This window comes from Mytilus galloprovincialis, chromosome 4 (assembly GCF_965363235.1).
Source record: "Mytilus galloprovincialis chromosome 4, xbMytGall1.hap1.1, whole genome shotgun sequence".
Lineage (NCBI taxonomy): Eukaryota > Metazoa > Mollusca > Bivalvia > Mytilida > Mytilidae > Mytilus > Mytilus galloprovincialis.
In genome coordinates, this window is record NC_134841.1 from 42,639,149 (window position 1) to 42,663,610 (window position 24,462).

Sequence of the window (24,462 nt, forward strand, 5' to 3'; positions counted from 1 at the left end):
ATGGATTTGTCATAAGGCGCTAACAACAAAACGCAACGATAAGAATAGGAAACACAACCATAAAAATAATTATGGAGAAATGGTGAGACAGTGGCGGACCCCTCCCCCCCGTATTTTCCACCTTTACCAGATGAACCACTTCAGTTGGAAAATCCTCTTGAAGTGTAGAATCCCTTATTGTTGATTATTCACTATTGCCGTATTCACTACATGTATCTGTAGTGACTAGCACTAACATCCTGACACAAATATGTGTGCAATACGCATTGCTGAAATGTGACGTGTTTCTCCTCAAAAGATGATATTGTTGTAACAAATCTGTGTTTATTTTTTTTTATAGTTTATGAGCATGGCACCTACATCCCCATTTATCTTGTTTGAAGAAAAATTGATGGAAGTCATAAAAAAAACACCAAAGACATCACCCCTGGAGATATATATTTTAAAAATATATCTGGAAATGAAAACAGAAACTGACATTGTTCAGGTTTGTACTATAGTAGGATATAGACAGGTAGTAAAAAGATTTTGACTACATGTAGACTGCTGTTTTTACTGTTGTTCTATTTTAGGAATATATGTTTGTCTGATGGACATGCATGACAATTTTTTATACCCTGTAAGAATATAAGATGGTTCCAAATGTTTGTTTGTAGACTGTTAACATCATGTAAAAACTTGAAGGCATTATTTGACGTTTTTATACCCCATCAAATGAAGTTTGTGTGGGTATATAGGAATCACCTCTGTCTGTCTGTCTGTCTGTCCATCCGTCCTGCTCATTGTCCTGAGCAGAACTTTTGTACCTTAGTACCTACATTGTAGGATTATCAAACTTGGTATGTGGATGAATCATATACGGGAGGTGGATGTGTCACGAATGAAATTATGTCACAATGACCTTGACTTTGATCTTCATGATAGCAAAACGAAGATGATGTGTCACGTACCAAATTTAGGTCAATGTGACCCTTGACCTTCATGATAGTAAAATGTCATCCACTTTTTTCTTTATAATTTTTAAAGCTTTTCTTCTTCATGTTCTTCATGTCATAGCTTTTGTACTGTAGAGCCTAGGTGGTTGTATCATTGGAAGATGAACTTCTTGCGATATCAGATGTAAGTCTCATGACTTATAGGGTTAGGCAAGTGAGAGGGAAAAAGGGGTGGGGTATAGAGTTGTGCTCATAGTTTCAAGTTAGATTTAATATGGAACAAGAATTTCATTGCAGACTCAATACATTTACAAGTTTAACTTCATACCCTTGGGAAGGAGATTTGAAAGAATTTTGACACGCATCTTCATCAGTGATATCTCACCCATTATTTCATGATGTTATTATTATACAATTTTATTTCTATCTATTATTCAATTTTCCGTATTTAGCGCCAAAGTTCGGGAGCGGAGTATCACTAATAAGCATCAGTTCACACAGATTTCTTGTTTTGCTCTTGCATACATACATGTATATTATTATTTAGTGTACAGTTTTGTAACTGCTGAATATTGATTTTCATGTGTGTTATCTTTAGGAAGTAGGAACCAAGTATGACAGTCCCCCTCTAGATGAGAAGGACAGTTGTGGACAGAATTCAAGGAAAAGGAAAGAAAAGAATAGACTTTACACCTGGATAAAAAATTTCATAACAAGAAAGACGTGTGCACCTGTGGAATCTTGTGAGTTTATGATGTTTATCATGTTTATATGCACATTGATTTAAGAATTGAATGCATATTTTTTGTACTTTATCGGCGTGTAAAAGCGTTGACCGAAGCACATTTTATATAAAGCGTGGAAGCGCTTCATACAAAAAATGTGCGCACGGTCAACGCTTTTACACGCCCATAAAATGCAAAAAATCTGCATTCAATTCTCATGATTCTTAAAATTACATTTTCCAGTCATAAAAAAAACCAAAATCACATCAAAGTTCAAGGCAAGATTTTTTCTGCGCCAGTCGAGTGTTTCGTCTATAAAAGACTCATCAGTGACACTCTTATCTAAAACTATGCAAATCCAAATCACTATGAAGTTGAAGAGCTTATAAACCCAAAATATACCGAAACAGGGAACCAAAATAAGACCAAGGAAATCCTATGCCTTGAAGTAGAAAAACTTTATTGTTTTAAACAATTTCAAAATTTATAACAGCACATTTAGTTTGATGAATCACGTCAGCACCGAAGTGTTGACTAGCGGAGCGGGTTAACCTCTAGGAAGAATACCTCCACCAGCAGTGAAAACCATCATGGTGTTAAAAAAATAAATCACATCAAAGTTCAAGGCAAGATTTTTTCTGCGCCAGACGCGCGTTTCGTCTATAAAAGACTCATCAGTGACGCTCTTACATGTATCTAAAACTATGCAAATCCAAAATCACTATAAAGTTGAAGAGCTTATAAACCCAAAATATACCGAAACAGGGCACCAAAATAAGACCAAGGAAATCCTATGCCTTGAAGTAGAAAAACCTTAGTGTTTTAAACAATTTCAAAATGTATAACAGCAAATTATGAATTTCCAACATAGTGTATTTTAACAGATTTGAGCTAGGACTTACATTTTCTGAGCTATAAGGGGCTAAAAGGGGTTAAAAAAGACTTCTCTTTTTTGTTCGTCAAATTTTTATTTTTCATCTTATTTTGGTTTTGTTTTTTATGCCCCGCCACGAAGTGAAAGGGGCATATAGATTTACCCTTGTCCGTCCGTACATACGTATGTACGTCCGTCTGTCCCGATCTTGGTTAAGTTTTGCGTTAAGGTCCATTTCTCAGAATGTGATAATGATGTACCAATGATATTTCATCAGTATATTCTTCTTAAATAGTACTACATTGATCAACAACATTTGGGTCAATTTGACCTACATTTCATGCTTGATTGACTTCAATAACTTTTTTCATAAATGACCATTGTGAAGAAACCTATTGTAATATATGAATGATATTTCACCACTGTGGTGTTCCTATGTAGTGTAACACAGTTCAACAGTTCAGCATCTTTTGGGTCACTATGACCTACATTTTATGCTTGAGTGATTTTGGTTAAGTTTTGCGTTTAGGTCCATTTCTCAGAACCCTATGGTAGTGCATCAATGATATTAGACTGTTGTAGTGTTCTTGCTTAGTGCAACACAGTTCAGCATCTTTTTGGTCAATATGACCTTCATTTTATGCTTCAGTGGTTTTGGTTATGTTTTGTGTATAGGTCCATTTCTCAGAACCCTATGGTAGTGTATCAATGATATTAGACTATTGGTAGTGTTCTTGCTTAGTGCAGCACAGTTCAGCATCTTTTTGGTCACTATGACCTACATTTTATGCTTCAGTGATTTTGGTAAAGTTTTGTGTCGAGGATTATTTCTCAAGAACCTAATGTAGTATATCAATGATATTAATGTATTGTAGTGTCCTTGCATAGTGCAGCACAGTTCAGCATCTTCTAGAATACCATGACCTACATTTTATGCTTGAATGATTTTGGTTAAGTTTTGCATTTACTGCCATTTCTCAGAATCTGTGGTAGTGTATCAATGATATTACACTGTTGTAGTATTCTTGCACAGTGCAGCACAGTTTGACCTCTTTTTGGTCACTTTGACATATCTTATGCTTGAGTGACTTTGGTTTAAATTTGCCATACAGCTCTTTTCAGCAGCATTTTGGTAAATTTTTACATGAGACAACATGGAACCTCATATTGATCTTAATGGCAGGGCATCTGTGGCTTACAGACACATTTTCTAGTTTTTCTTTATGTTCCTTATGAACTTTCGCAACAGTAGAGTACGACAGATTTAGCATAGCTTTTACCGTTTTCGAGCTATAAGGGGCCAAAGTGGTGCTAAATAAAAAAAAAAACAAAAAAAAGTTTTTTTATTACTAATCAGAATTCTCTGTCCAGCATATTACTGTGTCCAGCATATTATTGTGTCCAGCATATTATTGTGTCCACTTTAGTAGTGTGTCAATGCTTGCCCAAATGAACACCTGTTCGACCACTGCGGTCATATCATGCTGCGCTTGGCGTAGCTCTTTATTTTGGTAATGCTTCAACCAAATGATAATATCTTTGGTATGTAGCCTTATTATGAAGAGTTACAGATTAAGTTAGAGTTTGGTTACGGTTCAATGATTTTCACGGAAGCTACGGCCCTTGGACATAGAAAATTCAATATCAAAGAAATTGTAAATGTAAAACCACTGGCAGTGGGGCTAAACAAACCAAATATAAAACATACAAAACAATAAAAAGTAAAAGACATAGGTAAAAGGTAAAAGTGGCCCAAAATATAAAATATTTCTATACATACAAAATTACAGTGAATTTTAAGTATTCCACACTTTTTTTTGTAATGTTCAACCAATTGATTATATTTTTGGTATGTGGTCTTATCATGAGAAGTTACAGATTAAGTTCTACTTTGGTTGTGGTTGAATAATTTTTACGGAAGTTACCAAAGTGGTCGGGACATATAGTTTTAAGTTTTACCCTTGTTTGTCATTCTGACTTGTTGCGCAACAACCAGTTTTCCAGACTTTTTTACTAAACACCTTGAGATATTGAACTGATTTTTGGTATATAGATATTTATTGATGTTACAGATTGAGTTTGAGTCTTGTTACGGTTCATTGATTTTCACTTTTGTCGTTCAAGAGTTATGGGACTTTGTTCATTGAAAATTGACATTTTTCACAAAAACTCAAGTTTACTTTGACCAATTCTTACTAAATTTTAACATGATGTTACATGTAGGTCCTATGTAGAGTAAATGCCTTTGGTTTTTGTTATTTTCCCTATTGTCCTTTTAGAGTTCTGGAGTTGGGAGCGGACTAAGTAACTTACTTTTTTTTTGTGAATAACTAAAGAATATTTTTTTCCTATTTTCATTTAGATTTTTTTTGGTTCTATATTTAATTTATTATTTTTTTCATTATTTTATTAAATTTTATTTTTATAAAAATAATTGTCTGTTTGCTTTTAAAATTCACATAGTGTTTCTTCTTTTGTTTTGTTTGAAATAGACATGATCTGATAATTACAGTCGAATCTGCTTAATCCGACACCTGAATATTCCGACATCCTGTGAAATCTGACAAAATTTACTGGTCCCGAAAGTTTTCTTTAACATTCTTTGTTAAAAAATCTTCTGTATTCCGTCACCCGTCTACTCCGTAATCCGACAGCATTTTCAAGTCCCAGCCTTCATAAGTACTCTAATTATACTTGTTTAATCCGACCCTTTGATCTCCTTAATCAATTTATAAACAAGGTAATCATAATTCAGTCAGGTGTATTTCATGCATTTAAAGGTAATTTAATCCATTACCTGTGTACACAAATATCTTGTTATTTTTTATTGATCGGATAGGAAATTTGAGGCTCAGTACGGGATAAAAACATTTCTACAACATATGGAAAATATATAAATCTTAATACATACTTTTCATAATGTCTTTCTTAATTCAATGTGAGTAAATTGTTGGGGAAAAAAATCCAGACGAAGAAATATTGCTAATTGGACTGTGAAACGCTTTCATTTTGACAGTTTACTTTATGTAACCAGTGTCGAAGACGATATTCCGACTAAATGATACAAATAACCATGACTGGGAAAATAGTTAAACAATTGATGAAGACTAACACTGTAAATGTTCTAAGAACTTGTCAATCTCACTGAAATTTATCGTACTAAATATTTACGAGATCTTGGGAATTCGTACTTGATGTGGTGTAATGTTTCATAAACACTATTTTTCTTTAAAGGATCTCCTTAGTAAAACCTATTTTGGGTGTTATTGCCCACGTTTGTATCTTACAGGCTTATTTCACTTTTATCAAATGTGAAACCCGAGTATTCCGACACCCTGTCCAATCTGACATATTTCTCTGGTCCCGAGGTGTGTCGGATAAGACAGGTTCCACTGCATATGTTTTGAAATGAACTATAAAAAAAATTCGGAATGGGCGTATATTGCACTTGTGGCGCAGCTGTTTATTCTAATTCTGATTTCCAATATATTTCAATAATAGTGAACTACCAACATAATCGTGGCAAGCAAGTTAGACTGTCAAGAAAGTAAGCATATCAAACACATTACTGTATGAAGCAAGCTACTGGTAACACAATTCCTGTGTTGACCACAATATAGGTTATTGAGTAGTCAACAAAGTAGGTTGTTGAGCACCTCAGTTTGTATTGATAAAATTATCTGTAATTTCAAATGTTATTTTGGACTGTCAATTAAGTCATTTTAAGCTTGAGAGGCAAAATAAACCTTTGCAAAAAAAAAGCTCAGACCTGTCCTCTGTTTATCATTGGATGAAAATCTTATATTTTCAGTTAAAGAAAAATGGACCAGATTTGCAGATGCAAATCCATCTGTGGTGATGCAGTACGTCATAAGTAGGCCCAGGGTAATAGAACAACTGCAATGCATTTTGGACTCTGATTCAGGTAAATTTAGAGTTTTACCAAAGAAACAAATGGAATTGTGAATTCAGAAACATGTGTTTTTGATTTCTGTTTAATAATTGAATGATTAATGTATTATGTTGTGCATTAGTCCATGATTGCAGAATATTTAATTTATTTCAGACAACATGTATGAAAGATGAGCATTGTTGATTGCTTTATAGATTATTATTAGGGTAATGTGAGCTTTTGCCACCATGAAACATCTATCATAACTTATCACACTTTAATCTTCCCCTCTGAAACCGCTGGGCTAAATGGAATCAAACTTGGCAGGATGCATCTATGTAAGGTCTGTTATAAAATTGCCTCATTTCGTCCTGATTGGACAACAAAATTGGCTGCCATGGGCAATTCTTGATGCTCATCTGAGCCTCTAGTTTTTTTTTTATTCAGTCATCTTCAAAATTGTTACTAAAAGAATGCATAGATCACACAAAAAAAATTAAAACGGCATTAAAATTGCTATATTTAGCCATTGATATGTTTGGTTAAGACTATCCAGGTAAGCAATTTATGTTAGTTAATGAAATATCTTTCCTTATTCAGAGAAAGAGTTAGAAATAGACAGAGAAGAAGATAGAAATACTCAGATGGAAGGTGTAGAGGCAGAAGAAGATTTTGAGAGGGAACAGTTCATCGATTCAGAAGAGAATATTATCAATGAAGAAGAGGGTATAAATATTGTCAAGTGCTGTTTTTATCCCCCCTGCTAAGCGAAAGCGGGGGGATTATGTCATGTATGTTATGCAGTCCGTCTGTTTGTATGTATGTAATGTCATGCAAAATCTCAGAAACTAGAAATGACGGAAACTTGAAACTTGGTAGCATGTTAGAGTATGTGATCAGGGTATGAAATTCATGCCCTAGGGCAAATTTATGAGCGAAATTTCGTTTTTGAGATAGGCAGAAAATGGTGAAATCTTCCAAACTATTTACAATAGGAAGTTGGTTCCAACAGTATGACCTCCCATTATGGGTACCAAGTCTAGCAGTGGCATGGTATTTTGAACAGATATATCATGTTATGGAGGGGTATTTGCGAAAAATACCAGTCAAGGGACTGTGAAATTTCCCGAGCCGAGGTTCCTTATGAAATTCTGCAACTGTAATATTGCAACGGATTTAACATAGTCTATGAAATTTTAACACAAGGTTTATGACCACAAAAGGAAGGTTGGTGTTGATTTTGGGAGTTTTGGTCCCAACATTTTAGGAATTAAGGGCCAAAAAGGGCCCAAATAAGCATTTTCTTGGTTTTCGCACTATAACTTTAGTTTAAGTTAATAGAAATCTATGAAATTTTGACACAAGGTTTATGACCACAAAAGAACGGTTGGGATTGATTTTGGGAGTTTAGGTTTCAACAGTTTAGGAATTAGGGGCCAAAAAAGGGCCCAAATAAGCATTATTCTTTGTTTTCGCACAATAACTTTAGTTTAAGTAAATAGAAATCAATGAAATTTAAACACAATGTTAATGACTACAAAAGGAAGGTTGGTATTGATTTTGGGAGTTTAGGTCCCAACAGTTTAGGAATTAGGGGCCAAAAAGGGACCCAAATAAGCATTTTTCTTGGTTTTCGCACCATAACGTTAGTATAAGTAAATAGAAATCTATGAAATTTAAACACAAGGTTTATGACCATAAAAGGAAGGTTGGTATTGATTTTGGGAGTTTTGGTCCCAACAGAATAAGGGGCACAAAGGGTCCAAAATTAAACTTTGTTTGATTTCATCAAAATTGAATAATTGGGGTTCTTTGATATGCCGAATCTAACTGTCATGACTGTGTATGTAGATTCTTAACTTTTGGTCCCGTTTTCAAATTGGTCTACATTAAGGTCCAAAGGGTCCAAAATTAAACTTAGTTTGATTTTGACAAAAAATGAATTAGTTAGGTTCTTTGATATGCTGAATCTAAAAATGTACTTAGATTCTTGATTATTGGCCCAGTTTTCAAGTTGGTCCAAATCGGGGTCCAAAATTAAACTTTGTTTGATTTCATCAAAAATTGAATAAATGGGGTTCTTTGATATACCAAATCTAACTGTGTATGTAGATTCTTCATTTTTGGTCCTGTTTTCAAATTGGTCTACACTAAAGTCCAAAGGGTCCAAAATTAAACTTGTCTGATTTCAACAAAAATTGAAATCTTGGGGGTTCTTTGATATGCTGAATCCAAAAATGTACTTAGATTTTTTATTATAAGCCCAGTTTTCAAGTTGGTCCAAATCAGGATCTAAAATTATTATATTAAGTGTTGTGCAATAGCAAGTCTTTTCAATTGCACAGTATTGCGCAATGGCAAGAAATATCTAATTGCACAATATTGTGAAATAGCAAATTTTTTTTTAATTAGAGTTATCTTTCTTTGTCCAGAATAGTAAGCAAGAAATATCTAATTGCAAAATATTGTGCAATAGCAAGATTTTTTTTTAATTGGAGTTATCTCTCTTTGTTCAGAATCAACTTAAATCTTTGTTATATACAATATACAATGTATATTCACTTTTTACTACCAACTGATAAATTATAATAAATAACATTCAGTGATAACAAGCAGTTTTTTTTACATCTTAATATTTTATGATGTATTTAAATGAGTAGTTATTGTTGCAAACTCCATTAGAAATTTTAATTGAGATTAGTTTTGGAATAAGGGAAAGGGGGATGTGATTAAAAAAATTGGGTTCAATTTTTCTCATTTGAAATTTCATAAATAAAAAAAAAAAATTTTCAAACATTTTTATGCCCCACCTACGATAGTAGAGGGGCATTATGTTTTCTGGTCTGTGCGTCCGTCCTTCTGTCCGTTCGTCCGTTCGTCCGTCCGTCTGTCCCGCTTCAGGTTAAAGTTTTTGGTCAAGGTAGTTTTTGATGAAGTTTAAGTCCAATCGACTTCAAACTTAGTACACATGTCCCCTATGATATGATCTTTCTAATTTTAATGCCAAATTAGAGTTTTTACCCCAATTTCACGGTCCACTGAACATGGAAAATGATAGTGCGAGTGGGGCATTCGTGTACTGAGGACACATTCTTGTTTTGAGAGGATTAATATTCAACAGCATAGTGAATTGCTCTAAGAGAAAACAAAAATTTTAAGTTCATTAGAACACATTCATTCTGTGTCAGAAACCTATGCTGTGTCAACTATTTAATCACAATCCAAATTTAGAGCTGAATCCAGCTTGAATGTTGTGTCCATACTTGCCCCAACCGTTCAGGGTTCAACCTCTGCGGTCGTATAAAGCTACGCCCTGCGGAGCATCTGGTTCATTTTATTTTGGTTTTGTTTTTTTCATTATGTTCCTTATGAACTTTCGCACCGGTAGAGTCTCAACGGATTTAACATAGCTTTTACCGTTTCCGAGCTATTAGGGGCCAAAGTGGTGCTAACTCCAAAAATAGAACTTTTTTATTTCTCGTCAAATTACAACATTTTTTTTGTTTGGATTCCTTAACAAATTTCCATCCCGTTTGATTCTCTCCAAATTTAAGCTGGGACTTACGGTTTCCCTGCTACAAGGGTCTTAATTTCTGTGTCCAGTATATTACTGTGTCCAGCTAATTACTGTATCCAGCAAATTACTGTGTCCAGCAAATTACTGTGTCCAGCACATTATTGTGTCCACTTTAGTAGTGTGTCAATACTTGCCCAAATGAACACTTGTCGACAACTGCGGTCGTATCATGCTGCGCTCGGCGAAGCTTTTTATTATGTATTAGTATAACAGTTGGAACAATACTGTATGTTTGGATTCCAAATATGGCAATTCCAACTTTGGTAAATTTCCTGAAAGTCTCAAAGACTGTTTAAATTTTGGAAATGTTCCTTGAAACTAATTGTGTTTTACAATAACATATAAAAAGATATGCACACTTGGATTTTTAAAAAATGCCAATGCCAGTTTTAAGAAAATTCCTGAAAGTCTCAAAGACTGGCAAATCTTTGAAAATGTTCTTCAAAACTTACTATTCTTACATTGCAAAAACAAACAAAATATTTTTGAATGTTCAGATTTCCATTTTTGGTAAATTTCCTGAAAGTCTCAAAGACTCATTAATTTTTCAAAATTTAACTTGCAATTAATCTCTTTTGCTACATTTTATTTATTGGAATTACATGGAACACAAAGATTTCAAAAAATTGCAATTCCAAGTTTTGTAAATTTTCTGAAAGTCTTAAAAAGACTGCTTGATTTTTGGAATCATTCTACAAGACTTACCATATATATATATCATAAAAACTAATGAAATATTTTGAAATGCTCTGATTCCAAAAGTTGCAATTCCAACTTTGGTAAATTTCCTGAAAGTCTCAAAGACTAGTTAGTTTTTGAAATGAAACTTTTTCGCTGATGCTTGTAAAATGGGTTAAAACAAGTCCAATGTTTAGTGTGGTATAATAAAACAATTATGTCCTTCATGAAAAGTTAATATCCAAAATTGTTAAATCTCGAAAGGGGGAATTTCCCTTTGGCTATGCCCGCAGGAAATAACCTCTTCCTCGATTTATCAATTTTGGATACAGTAAAACCTGTGTAAACCGGCCACCTCTGGGACCGTCAAAAAGGGCCGGTTTAGGCAGTGGGTCGGTTTATTCAGGTTTTCAGATTGACAGGAAGTCAGTGGTTCATGACGTCAGATATTTTACAGAACTGCATATTTCATGCAATTAACAAATAATAAGCTTGTATAGTACAGTAGATTACTGACATATTATAAATTAGTGTATTGAATAATAGAAAATTCTGAAACTAATTTTATTTAACCTAGAGTGCCGATGATTTGAACACAATATATATTTGGACATGTCCCTGCTTTTTACCATTTTTCTACGAACGAAACATCTTCAATCATTGCTCTCATTGGTATGAGAAAGTTAAGAAATCCATCATCTTTGGAATTTGAAAAATGATTCATACATTTAATGTTTGTGAAGAAATACTCATATGAAGTTAAAGTTTCTGGCTCGCGGCTTCATTTTCACTTTCGCAGATTTTGTTTGCGTCGGAATCTCCACATTGTTTGAATTGATAAACACGAGTTGTTTTTCTGTCCATCATAAGTTTCCTCCGTAGGCATTGAAGATTAATTTTCCATAGCAGTTATTTCGTTTCAAAAGTGGTTGGATCTCTGTCGACTTGATCAGTTGATTGACATCAATCAATACCGTTATGATAAAAGGCCAAACCGGTTTTGACAATTAATAATTAAAGTAATTTACTGTATTGGGACTCGATAATTAGATCGGAATTCGGAATAGACAGGGTCCGGTTTACAAGGGACATTTTTGCAAAGAATATTAAGGGAAGGAAGTGGGACTTTAATTTTCGGCCGGAATTGACAGGAAACCGGATTACTCAGGGTCCGGTTTTCACAGGTTTGACTGTATTAACTTTCCATGAAGGTCATAATTGTATATTATACAATTTATGACTTTTGATGAGGTGGATACAAGGATTTATTTACCTTGTACAAATATTTCATGTGATTAAGGTCAATATTTAAGAAATAGTTCAAGACACTGAGGGCCTTCTGGAGTGGCCTGCCAGTCCATATATTACAATTTGGCCTAAAGTTTCAATGAACAATTTCTTTAATTATACTTTCAACTGTCCTTTACAGTAACATGACTATCAATCTTTATTTTTAAAATTTTGTAAAAAAAAAAAATGAGTCTTTCATTGATATTTTATTGTAATAATTTGATACATTATTTAGTTTTACCCCCGCTTAAAAAAACGGGGTATATAGTATTCGTTGTGTCCGTCCGTTCATCCTTCCGTCCCTAAACTACTGAAGGGAATTCCATGAAACTGTCAGAGAATCTTTGTTACATGTTCCCATTGTGCACCTCCTAATTTAGATTTTGATCCTACCAATTTCTGGGGTTTCCAATAGCAAATCATGGACTTTGTCTGTCCCTTTGTCCGTCATACTAAGCCATCCTGTTTACGGACTTAGTACATATATTAAACATATGGCTGTTAATGAAAAACATGTTCGACTGTATTGACTAATATCTCAAAAACCATTGCAAACAGAGAAAATGTGACAAGGACAAAAATGTTCAGAATGACAAGATCTATTTAATTTATATTTATGTCAAAATTGTTGGATACTCCTGCATAGGGGTTATTGGCCATAAATGACAGTTTTTGGCAAATTTGAATGCTTTTGGCTATTATCTCATAAACTATTATCACTGTGCTTAAATGGCTGTGGGTAACTTAAGTTACCCACAGCCCAATATGGCGGCGTAAAATAATGCGATTTTAATTTTATCAAATATCTTTAGATTTACGCATTAATAATTCATTACAAGTTGTCAATGTATTGTATCTAAGGCAAAATAATCAACTGAAAACAAAAAATGTAATGCATTTTGTCTTAGCTTAGCGTAAGAACAATTTTAAAAATGGCAAAAGATGTCCGTAACTTTTCTTAACCGAAAACTCTGGCCGTGGGTAATTTTTCTGTTGTAGCCTTTGGATGCATAATTTTTGCGTATATAAGGATTCTTTATACATAATGATCTGACATTTGTTTTCCTTTTCCACGGACACCGAAGAAAATGACACTCACAAACATGGGGATAATACCAACTTAAGCTCTTAACTTTGGTCCGTTTAGCTGTGCTGGATGTACAAATACACAGTCAGGTCCGGTCAGATTAGGGACGTTAAATTCGATGCCTCGTATAGGAAGAGTGCCACGCTCTCTACGTTCATGAAAATATAACATAAAATTGTGTACCAATACAGGATAATTTGTACATTAAACATGCAATAAACTTCAGCTACTGCAATTTACAATCATTAGATCTGCAAGTTACATGCATCCGCTTTACAAGTTAAGGGCATCTAAACTGTAGAAAAAGCAGCAGGTACACGCATCTTACAGCTCACTAAGAGCTTTAAAAATGAAATAGCTAGACATATAATAAACATGATTCTGGTCTATATTAAATCTTGAGACACTGACCTTTTCCTAAATTGCAAAATTCAACAATTGTAACAATTTTATAGGCTTAAAAGCTAGAAAATATAATGCCCATATTTTCGTATGCCATCTACGTCTAACCGTAAGTGCATTTACGGGCATCGGCTTTATACCAGTGATTTTCCACTATTAACAGATACCGAAGGAGAGACAGGGTTTCAAAGAACTCAATAAATCATTATCCCAGTAGAAATTTTATTTTCAACTGTTTGAAGAAAAACAACAATGTGATCCTGGCAAATCTATTTGAAATTACATATATGTAATTGCACTATGTTTCGATGAGTAACACAAGTAAATAATGAAGAAAGTTTATTAACCCAACTAGTCCTGGTTTCTTAAAAAATAAGGCTAAGATATTTTCATTGTTTCAGTATTAATGTACGGTTTATTCCCTTTTGTAATTTCATCTGAAAATTTGAATATTGGCACCGCATAGAAGAAAAACATTTAAGCTACATGTTCAGATTTTTCGGCTTCTTAATATTCATCTTAAACTAGTTGATGAAGGACAGCCGTGGTTTGTTATTGTAAAAATGTATGTTGCAGTACTGTGTTGCTGTAATTTTATGAGTAAAACAGACAGAGTGATATCACATATAATCTAGAATAAAAAATGTTGAAGGGGTTTAGTGTTTTGCTTTAAGGGATCGTTTCGAAAATTGGAACTTCTGACTATGAATTCCCCTTGCCGTTTTTGGGAATAAGTAAGGCGTTAACCTTTACTCTTTACTGTAACTAAATGTTGTTGTATACCAACTTACGATATTTCATAGCTTACCTTTATATTTTTGTGTATAACAATATAAATTCTGAGAAAAGTTAAAGACACATCATGAAGTTACGGACATCTCTGTAAATTACGTAAAAAAAGTTACGGATATCTCTTGTAAAAGTTACGTACCTCTTTTGGACTTTTAAAATCAGTTGTTTTTCGACTTATTGTTTTATACTTGAGTTATTTCTACTTTTATTAGTGCGGGCGAAACTGATATACATCTTCTTGAAAGCTTTATCTTCGTTAAACAACTTTGTTTTGCTTTAAAATAACTAAAATCTATATTAACAGAAGATGTCTTGCGCCATCTTGGGCTGTGGGTAACTTAAGTTACCCACAGCTGTTTAAGCACAGTGATTATAGATAGAAAAAAAAATATTTTAGATTGCAAATATGTTCAGCAATAAAAGCTCTACACACAGTTCAAATGACCACTTGTTATTGGATTTATTGCCCTTAAATGTTTATTACTTGTTTATTACCATATCCTCTATTTTTATATTTTCACCGATTTTAGTGCTTTAAAAAGTATCTTTTAAACTGTTATAGATATATTGAAAGTTTGAACAGCAAAAATGTTAAGTAGGACAAGATCTAGAAAATAAAGCCAGTGGGTCTGAAATCATCCTCAAAGAAAGATTTAGACAAATTTGAAAACAGGTGAGCGACACAGGCTCCTTGGAGCCTCTAGTTACCTTTCTTGCAATAGTTACTAGCTGGTTCGTGTCAAGCGCAAAATTATTATGATTTACATTCAGAGTGGAATTGGTAACGACACGGACACATAAATATTCTGAAATATAAAACAGCAATACAAGACTTGACACAGCTTGTTTTTTTTTTTTTTGTCAGATCATACATTATTTTTTTTATTTTGGTCCTGGTAATGAAACAGTTGATAGTGAAACATCTGTCAAATATGATATTCATCTTTTGCAGATCTACCAACAATGGAAACTCCAATTTCCTATCCAAAAAGGAAAAGAATTCCTAGAAAAATATATACTCCAAGCAGCAGTAAAGTAGCTGAAAAGCAAGAAAACAAGAAAAGTAAGAATTGCTGATTTGTATTATTGGTTTCTGTTTTGGTCACTTAGCCTGAAAGGCTTGCAAGTTTTTGCCATCACTAAGCACTTTCATCCATTATCTATCGTCTCTCTGTTGTCCATCCATCCATAATTTATGTTTTATTTTGTTCTAAAACATCAAACGGACAGATGGATCAGTATAAACAATATGCCCTTCACTTATTGTCACGGTGGCACGAAAAAGGCGTCTAATTTTCCATCTAGTTGTAATTTGACCATGTCATGAATATTGTCCAAGTCCCTTCCAACAACAATCGTCAATTTAACACTTTCACTACTGAATTTATTTTTTTCGCGGGATTCCCTGGCCGAAATTTATTTGCACGAGCCGTTTGCCTGACCGGGATTAATTTGACATGTGCCTCAGCAAAAACGACCTCGTAGTTTTGGTCATTGAAAACTCGGGAACCGTAGCGAGTTGTGCCGTCAAATTTTGATAAAATGTAGATAAATATCATAGGTTGAGCGTCCGTAACCTTTTCATAGAGTGAGAAGCAGTTTACCTTAAAAACGCGTGTCGAAAACGTAGATTGATTGAGTCGGAAGATAATTTTTGTCATTGCCTACCGTATATCACTTTCACTTCCATTCGGCAACATTTCTTAAGCACACGTGTGTTTCAAAATTCTATTTCTATGAGCTACTGAATTATTTTCTTTCAAAACCCGTTTCCGTTTTCGTTTCTTGGCAATAATACTTGTAAATCGAGACTGTCGTTCACGTAGATTTTGGCCGCCATTTGTTTACGGTTTCGAAAGAAGAAAGATAACTCGGGCTCGATAACGGACAATAACTCTTCGAGACGAGTTGTATAATACCCCCAACGTTGATGTGCGATTACTGAACTAATTAAAAATAATTGTTAATTGCAATAATAATCGATGGGACTTCATTACTTTATGACTTAACTCCAGTAATGCCTTAATTCTTCCACATGTGAATGAGATAAAGATTTCCAATAAATAAAAGTAAATGAACCCAAAAAGTGATTTTTTTTTTTAAAGTTCTAAATCCATGAAATTTCAAATAAATTTGATTTGGGTCATGGGGGTTGTATAATATAAAAAAATATTTAAGCATTAATAAATGTACTACAAATAAGCAAATATTCAGCTGTATCTCAAGATAAAGAGCCTAGTGAATTTTTTTTTTTGAAAATTGTTGAAATTAAATTTGAACTATGTAGTCAAAATTTAGGATGTATAAGATAACATAAAATTGACAAATACATCAACTGATGTTTGTTAAAGCAGCACTAATAAATACCAAAAGCTGGCAATCAATATTTTATAAATTTATTTTCATCATAGTTAAATTTATTTATCACATGCAGTAGAGGTAAAGAAGATAATATATGCAGACAACTACTGGGTACTGTTTTATTTAAACTCATGATATGTACACACAGATGCAAGTCGTTGAAAACTATTGCCAAAAAGGGATTAAAATACACCATGTACATGTTTTACTGCAAAATGCAGTATTAAAATTCATTGATGGAAAGCTACACCAGGGAGCTGCATGATATAGTTTGTAATAACATTTGGAAGCTATGAAATTTGTTTTAGTTTATAATGCTGCATACTCATTGAATAGGAGGATTCATATCATAAATTTTGATTTTAAAATTTAGTGAGGACAATGGAAACTATTTTTTTTTTATTTTCTGTTTATATTGTTGGGTTATTTAATGGAATGGTTTGTCAAAAAGTGAATAAAAATTACTTGAGTGAGGTTGTTATACTATAACCATTGTTACCAGTCTATTAATTAATCTTTTACATCCAGCAGCAAGTGTTACTTACATATACATGATATAAGACTATATATTAATGTGGTATGAAGATACCTGCTTATGTGTACTAGTCCCATAAACAGTGTTAATTTAAGAAACTGACTTACAAGGTGACAGCTACAAGACCCTAATGTGGTCCCACTATCCCAATTCCAATTTGATCAGTGTTTTCTCTTACTCCTTACTACTACATGTATATGACTTGGCATCTTAGAGAAGAAGCAATTTATATACCATTTGAAGTCCCTTTTTGAACACAAAAAAGATGTTTCCTAGTGTTAAAAATGGTTGCTTATATTGGCATTACAAATTGTAATAAACTTTAGGCACTGCCGCACTGGTCATTCATCTTTTGTGTTAGTGTGCAACATGAGGGGGAGTTCTTCCTCATAATTTCCAAAACAAAAAATTTAACCCCTATATTGTTTTCAGAAACATACAGGAACAGTATTATTTTACAATAATAAATGATGCCATCTCAAGATTAATCAGAAGCAACAGACAACACCTTATGTTATTTCACTTTGGGGAAAAAAAATCACTTCCCTTCAGCAAAAAAAAATTGTTTTCCCCCCCTTTCCAATTCTGAAAAAAATAATTTTCCCTTCCCTTCTAAAAAAAATATAATTTTTTCACTTCCCTTCTTTGACAATGTTTTTTTTTAAATGATAAAGAAAACAATTTGTTGCATAAAAATAATCATCTTGGCATCTTTCAGGATTTTTTTACGCTCTGTCAACATTATTTGTTTTTCAAAACAACTTTTAAAATTTTTGTATGCTGAACAAGACTTTTAAAAACCTCTGTCACAAGACGAGATACATCATGGAAAATAATTTACACTCGATTAAAATACGAATAAGATTGCAGAATATTGTCTCAACTTTCGAAACCACTTTTATGTAAAATAATAAATCTATGAGATGTAACAACACGTGTTTTTATGAACCGCACTATTTATAGACTCAGCTGTCAATTTTGTCAATATCCGGTTCTATTTTAAATGGAAGTGGACTTTCGTTTTGTCGACCTACATACTGTAGTACAGCCTTTCAATGAAAAGAAATAAAACCCGTAGCACTACAGACTCCTGAGAGTGTCTAAAACGATGATAAAAGACTCTGACTCAATCGGTAATGAAAGGTTGACTGTCAAACGGCAACGAGAAATAATTATTTACAGTCGTGCACCTGATGGCGACAATCAAAGTCTCGATTTCAGGTTGTTTTACAAATATCCTTCTCACAACTCCAAAATATACGTACAATCACTACTTTTGTTTAAGTTAAACGACTTTCATGACCGCAGGTTAAGTTTTCTCAATGTTTCAACTCGAAATGAAACTCCTGACCACGATTGTTTATGATTCCGCCATTTTGTTTTTCACGAGGTTTTTTTTTCTCAACAATCTTTGAAAAAACATATTTTAACAGTGTTTTTACGCCCGATACTAAAATATCGAATGCATTTGGTGTTTATCATAACATCCATGGAGCAACGGGGCCAAGAAACATGTTTAAACGTTATTTTTACTGTTTGCACTGTGACCGTCTAAAAATAGAAATCTATGTATCCTTAAGGATACATTCGGCATCTACACGGGGGTGCCAAAAGGATACATTCGGCATGCGCGCGGGTGTGCCAAAAGGATACATTCGGCATGAAAGGGTTAAGGAAAAAAAATCCAGTAAATTTTCAAAAGTTGTAGGCTAAAAAATATCTTTAAACCTGAATTTCTTTTTATATTAAATAAAATTGACAATTTCGATTTTCAGTTATGTCAAAAGTAGTCATATTTTTTCCAACAAAGTGAATTTTTACAGATTTGAGCTAGGACTTAAGGTTTCAGAGCTAAAAGGGGCTAAAACGGACTTCTCTTTTTTGTTCATGAAATTTTTGTTTTTCATATTTTCATTTTGATTTTTTCATTTTTCATTGTTTTCCTTATGAACTTTTGCACTGGTAGAGTCTCGACGGATTTAACGTAGCTTGTACCGTTTCCGAGCTATTAGGGGCCAAAGTGGTGCTTAATCCCAAAAAACAAACTTTTTTATTTCTCGTCCGATTTCAAAGGGTTTTTTTTCTTCTTTAGAGTCCTTATGAAATTTCCAACATAGAGAATTTTAGCAGATTTGAGCTAGGACTTGCAGTTCTTCCAACCTATTAGGGGCCAAAGTGGTGCTTTTTAGTACTAATGTAATTTCTGTGTCCAGCAAATTACTGTGTCAAGCATATTATTGTGTCCACTTTAGAAGTGTGTCAACACTTGCCCAAATGAACACTTGTCGACCATTGCGGTCGTATCATGGTGCACTCGGCCAAGCTCTTTATTCTTGTATGTCGTTCATGAATTCAAAAATGCTTCATCCAATTGAACTGAAATTTTAAAATTAGGCTGGAATTGGTAATGTCTGGTTACCTTTTGTTTTTTCCAATTTTGCGATGTGTCCAGAGTTATGGGACTTTGATTTTTACAAAAAATGCCATTTTTCTTGAATGTCGTACAGTAACTCAAAAATGCTTCATCTGATTAATCCGAAATTTTATAATTAGGCTAGAATAGGTAATGCCTGGTTCTCTTTCGTTTTTTTTCTGATTTTTCTATATGTTGTTCTAGAGTTGTGGGACTTTGGTGTTAAAAAAATGCGTTTTTCTTGTATGTTGTACACTAATTCAAAAATGCTTCATCTGATTGAATTGAAATTTTAAAATTAGGCTGGAATTTGTAATGCCTGGTTCCCTTTCACTTTTTATTAGCTCACCTGACCTGAAAGATCAACTGAGCTATTCCCATCACTTGGCGTCCTTCGTCGTCGTCCGTTAACTTTTTACAAAAATCTTCTCCTCTGCAACTGCCAGGCCAAATTGAACGAAACCTAGCCACAATCATCCTTAGGGTATGATGTCCATGTCAGTCAACCAAGATGGCCGCCAGGGCTAAAAATAGAACATAGGGGTAAAATGCAAATATTGACTAATTTCTTGAAAACCATTGCAGATAGAGAAAATCTGACATAGGCAAAAATGTTCAGAATGTCAAAATCTACCTAAGTTCCATTTATGCCAAAATTGTCGGATGCCCTCGCAAAGGGGTTATTGCCCATAAATGATGATTTTTGGCCAATTTTAACGTTTTTGACTATTTAAGAAATAATTCATGGCAGCCATGGTTTATTGGAGATTTTAACATGGGTTGCATTGTTTGTGTAAAATTTTAATCCCGAGTGTTAGCGAGGTTTAAATTTCGCAAATAATAATCTTCTCCTCTGAAACTACCAGGCCAAATGGAACCAATCTTGGCCACAATCATCCTTATGGTATCTATTTTTAAAATTATATCCGTAGTCCTTGACGGGCAACCAACATGGCTGCCAAGGCCAAAATTTAATAGATGTATATCATGCTAAAATTGTCATATTTCTTGCATTTTATATATAAAAAACCTGTACTCAATTTCCTTTTGTTTTCACAATTCCCTTTATTATCCAATGCTACATACTATTATGCTGCGATTGGTAAGCACCTATGTTTCCATGAAGTGCCAGCGCTGCAGGTCCAGAGCCGACTTTGCTCTTGTTCTTTCCCATTTTCATACTTAACAAGTTTTCTTTTCATGGTCTGTATGTTTATATTATTGGCAAGTGTTAACTAGAGATCAAAAGAGGTCAGGGCATCAACTTAATCGGAATAAAAATTAGCATGGTTATAAATGCCACTTGGCTAAGTACATGTAATTAAGACAATATAAAAGAAAAAACACACCTGTCATATTTTAAATTTCTCTTTAATTACCGTTATCAGTGCCAGCTAAGTAAATTAACAGTAATAATTATACCCCCGCTCCGAAGGAGAGGGGGGTATAGTGTTTTACCTCTGTCCGTCCGTCCGTCAGTCAGTCCGTCCTCTGTCAGTCCATCCGTAACACTTTTTTGTAACACTTTTCTCAGCTACTATGTATTACAGCTATTAGATATTTGGTATCAAGCATCAGGTTGGGGTGCTGTACCGTGTAAGTGGTTTTCAGGTCTGTCGCTCATCAACTTCCTGTTTACAGACTTAGTACATATATTAGACATAGGGGTATTAATGAAAAATTTTCATAACACTTTTCTCAACTACTATGTATCACAGCTATTAGATATTTGGTATCAAGCATCAGGTTGTGGTGCTGTACCATGTAAACGGTTTTCAGGTCTGTCGCTCTTCTACTTCCTGTTTACAGACTTAGTACATATATTAGACATAGGGGTATTAATGAAAAATTTTCGTAAGACTTTTCTCTGCTACTATGAATCACAGCTATTTGATATTTGATATCAAGCATCAGGTTGGGGTGCTGTACTGTGTAAGCGGTTTTCAGGTCTGTGGCTCTTCAACTTCCTGTTTACGGACTTAGTACATAAATTAGACAGGGATATTAATGAAAAATTTTCGTAACACTTTTCTCAACTACTATGTATTACAGCTATTAGATATTTGTTATCAAGTATCAGGTTGGGGTGCTGTATTGTGTAAGTGGTTTTCAGGTCTGCTGCTCTTCTACTTCCTGTTTACGAACTTGCAGATCCTATAATGATATGGTTAGCGGGGGTAGACTTTTGTGAGTAATAGCTCACAGTTCATCTTGTTTAATATTTAATTCCTATCTTGAACCTATAATAATAATGAATTAATAGAAGTTGTATCACTCAAAATTGGCAAGAGGAAAAGGAAGGCTCCTTCAACTTTCACACCAAGTGATTGGTAAGTATCAAAAATGTAAGTACACATTGATTAACTTTGGTTAAAAGTTTACGTCCGAGTTCATTTCTCAGATACTATGTGGCCTAGGATCATGTAATTTGATGTGGGGATGTAACTTTGCAAGCCTGTCAGCATCAATACCAAAATAGGTCAATTTGACCTCCATTTCATGCTTGATTGACTTTGGTTAAAGTTTACGTCCGAGTTCATTTCTCAGATACTATGTGGCCTAGGATCATGTAACTTAATGTGGGGATGTAACTTTGCGAGCCTGTCAGCATCCATACCAAAATAGGTCAATTTGACCTACATTTCATGCTTGATTGACTTTGGTTAAAGTTTACGTCGAAGTTCATTTCTTAGATACTATGTGGCCTAGGATCATATAACTTGATGTGGGAGTGTAACTTTGGGAGCCTGTCAGCATCCATACCAAAATTGGTCAATTTGACCTACATTTCATGCTTTTATTGACTTTGGTTAAAGTTTACATCCGAGTTCATTTCTCGGATACTTTATGACCTAGGATCGTGTCACTTGATGTGGGGATGTAACTTTGGGAGCCTGTCAGCATCCATACCAAAATAGGTCAATTTGACCTACATTTCATGCTTGATTGACTTTGGTTAAAGTTTATGTCAAGTTCATTTCTCAGTCACTATATGGTCTAGGATCATGTAATTTGACCTACATTTCATGCATAGTTGACCCTCCTTAGGTAAAGCTCTTACTTTTATGAATTATTGTGTTTTATAGGTTTGTCTTAGGTACAAAGAATGTTGCAGATGAGGCGAACTTTGTAATCATGGATTACCCTATGTTTTAGCAAGGCACATTCACTGATCATACAAGGTTAGTGCCCTGAGGGGCATTTCTAGAATTATACAGGCCCTGGAGATAGTTTTTGATTTGAAGGAGAATTCAATTTGTGTTTCTTTGGACATCTATAACAGCATCCTGTTACAATTATATCTTCTTAGGTTTTGCTCTTTTCATATAAATTACATGAGTTAAAAAGTAGTCTTAGATTTAGAGTGCACTTATTGGCAGTTATATGCATGTATTACTTTTGCTTATATAAAGAGGTTTATAGCATTGTATATGAAAATCTCTGTTAATATCGACCTACAGGGGATGCATGATGCCTTGATTTATAAAGGTAAATCTAAATTTATAAAGGTTTGTTGTTATCTTGAATTGTGTCACATTTTCTTGTTTAGGGGCTTTTTACAGCTTACTTTATGTTGTGGATTCTTGTCCATTGTTGAAAGCCGTACGGTAACCTGTAGATAAATTTTTATTTGTACTTGGAACCTTTCCAGATGACTGTCTCATTGACAATCATACCACATCCTCTATTCTTATAACTAACTTGATAAGAAAATATAAAGTGCATCTTGAAAAAAAGCCATGGGATAAATATCAAAAAGGGATGTAGCTAGTCTATATTGTTATTGATATGCTTGTATTATACGCCTTAAATCATACTTTTCCTATAGAATATTCAAAATCTGCACTTCAAACTAATGAATTACACTATACAAAGGATGTATACAACAAAAGTTTAATCACATTATCAGCTGAAGTTCTGTTCACCCATAAAACATGGACAGTTGAAGATTTGGAAATTTTCTGAAAATACTGTGTAAAATTAATATAATAGTTAATACTTGTTTCATATGACATTTTACTTGCTTGTTTGTTGTATATAAGGTATTGTTTTTTATTTCTTTGGTCAACTCACCTTTTTGTATATTATTTTATGTATATAATTTTGTTTTGAGGACTCCCAATAGATTAGCTAAATTGTATGGGGTAATCCTCAGTTGGTAGAGTATTTTGTCTTGCTTCTACAGTTTTCAGGCATCAAATTTTTATTGTATTTATGTTCATATATATGTAAATACTTGCATGTCCTAATGCTTAACTGGCAGGTCGAAACTTTCCTGGTTCAGTTTAAATTAAACTTAGAATTATTTATTTTTATTTGTTGTCAAATATTAAATATCCTCTGAATACAATTTTTGAAATGAAAATAAAAATTGATGATTTTTAAAAAATTAAAAGCTCAAGTTTGGAATAGTTATGTACATTAACAATTATGTACTAACTTTTAGAACCAGGAAGGTCTCAGGGAAAGTCAGATGATATAGATATTTCTTGAAACCATGAATTTGATTCCTACCCTGACTGATGAGACCAAATGGAAGCAAATTTATAGGTATATAAATTTCTAGTTTTAAGCTCACCTGACCTAAAGGGCCAAGTGAGCTATTTCTATCACTTGGCGTCCGTCGTCGTCTGTCATCGTCAGTCCTTTAACTTTTTCAAAGATCTTCTTCTCTGAAACTGCCAAGCCAAAATGGAACCAAACTTGGCCACAATCATCCTTAGGGTAACTAGTTTAAATGTTGTGAACGACATTTCTGCCGGACAACCAACATGGCTGCCAAGGCTAAAAATAGAACATAGGGGTAAAATGCAAATATTAACTGCCATCTTGGAAACTGTAACAGATTGAGAAAATCTGACAGGGTGACAAATGTTCAGATTGACAAGATCTACCTTAGT

General features: G+C 33.8%; 2 protein-coding genes across 2 annotated transcripts in view; both read left to right on the forward strand.

The window, feature by feature from the left end:
* LOC143072187 (uncharacterized) lies at nucleotides 1–23,895 on the forward strand. The gene is made up of 8 exons (XM_076247007.1): nucleotides 1–82; nucleotides 341–487; nucleotides 1,534–1,678; nucleotides 6,346–6,459; nucleotides 7,027–7,152; nucleotides 15,205–15,315; nucleotides 21,825–21,891; nucleotides 22,648–23,895. Exons 1-8 carry the CDS (start codon nucleotides 80–82, stop codon nucleotides 22,715–22,717), a joined length of 783 nt encoding a protein of 260 aa, XP_076103122.1. The 5' UTR covers nucleotides 1–79; the 3' UTR covers nucleotides 22,718–23,895.
* The window catches only part of LOC143070612 (fibrinogen-like protein 1), a 355,424-nt gene that overhangs the window by 88,749 nt on the left and 242,213 nt on the right, over nucleotides 1–24,462 (forward strand). The window lies entirely within an intron of this gene.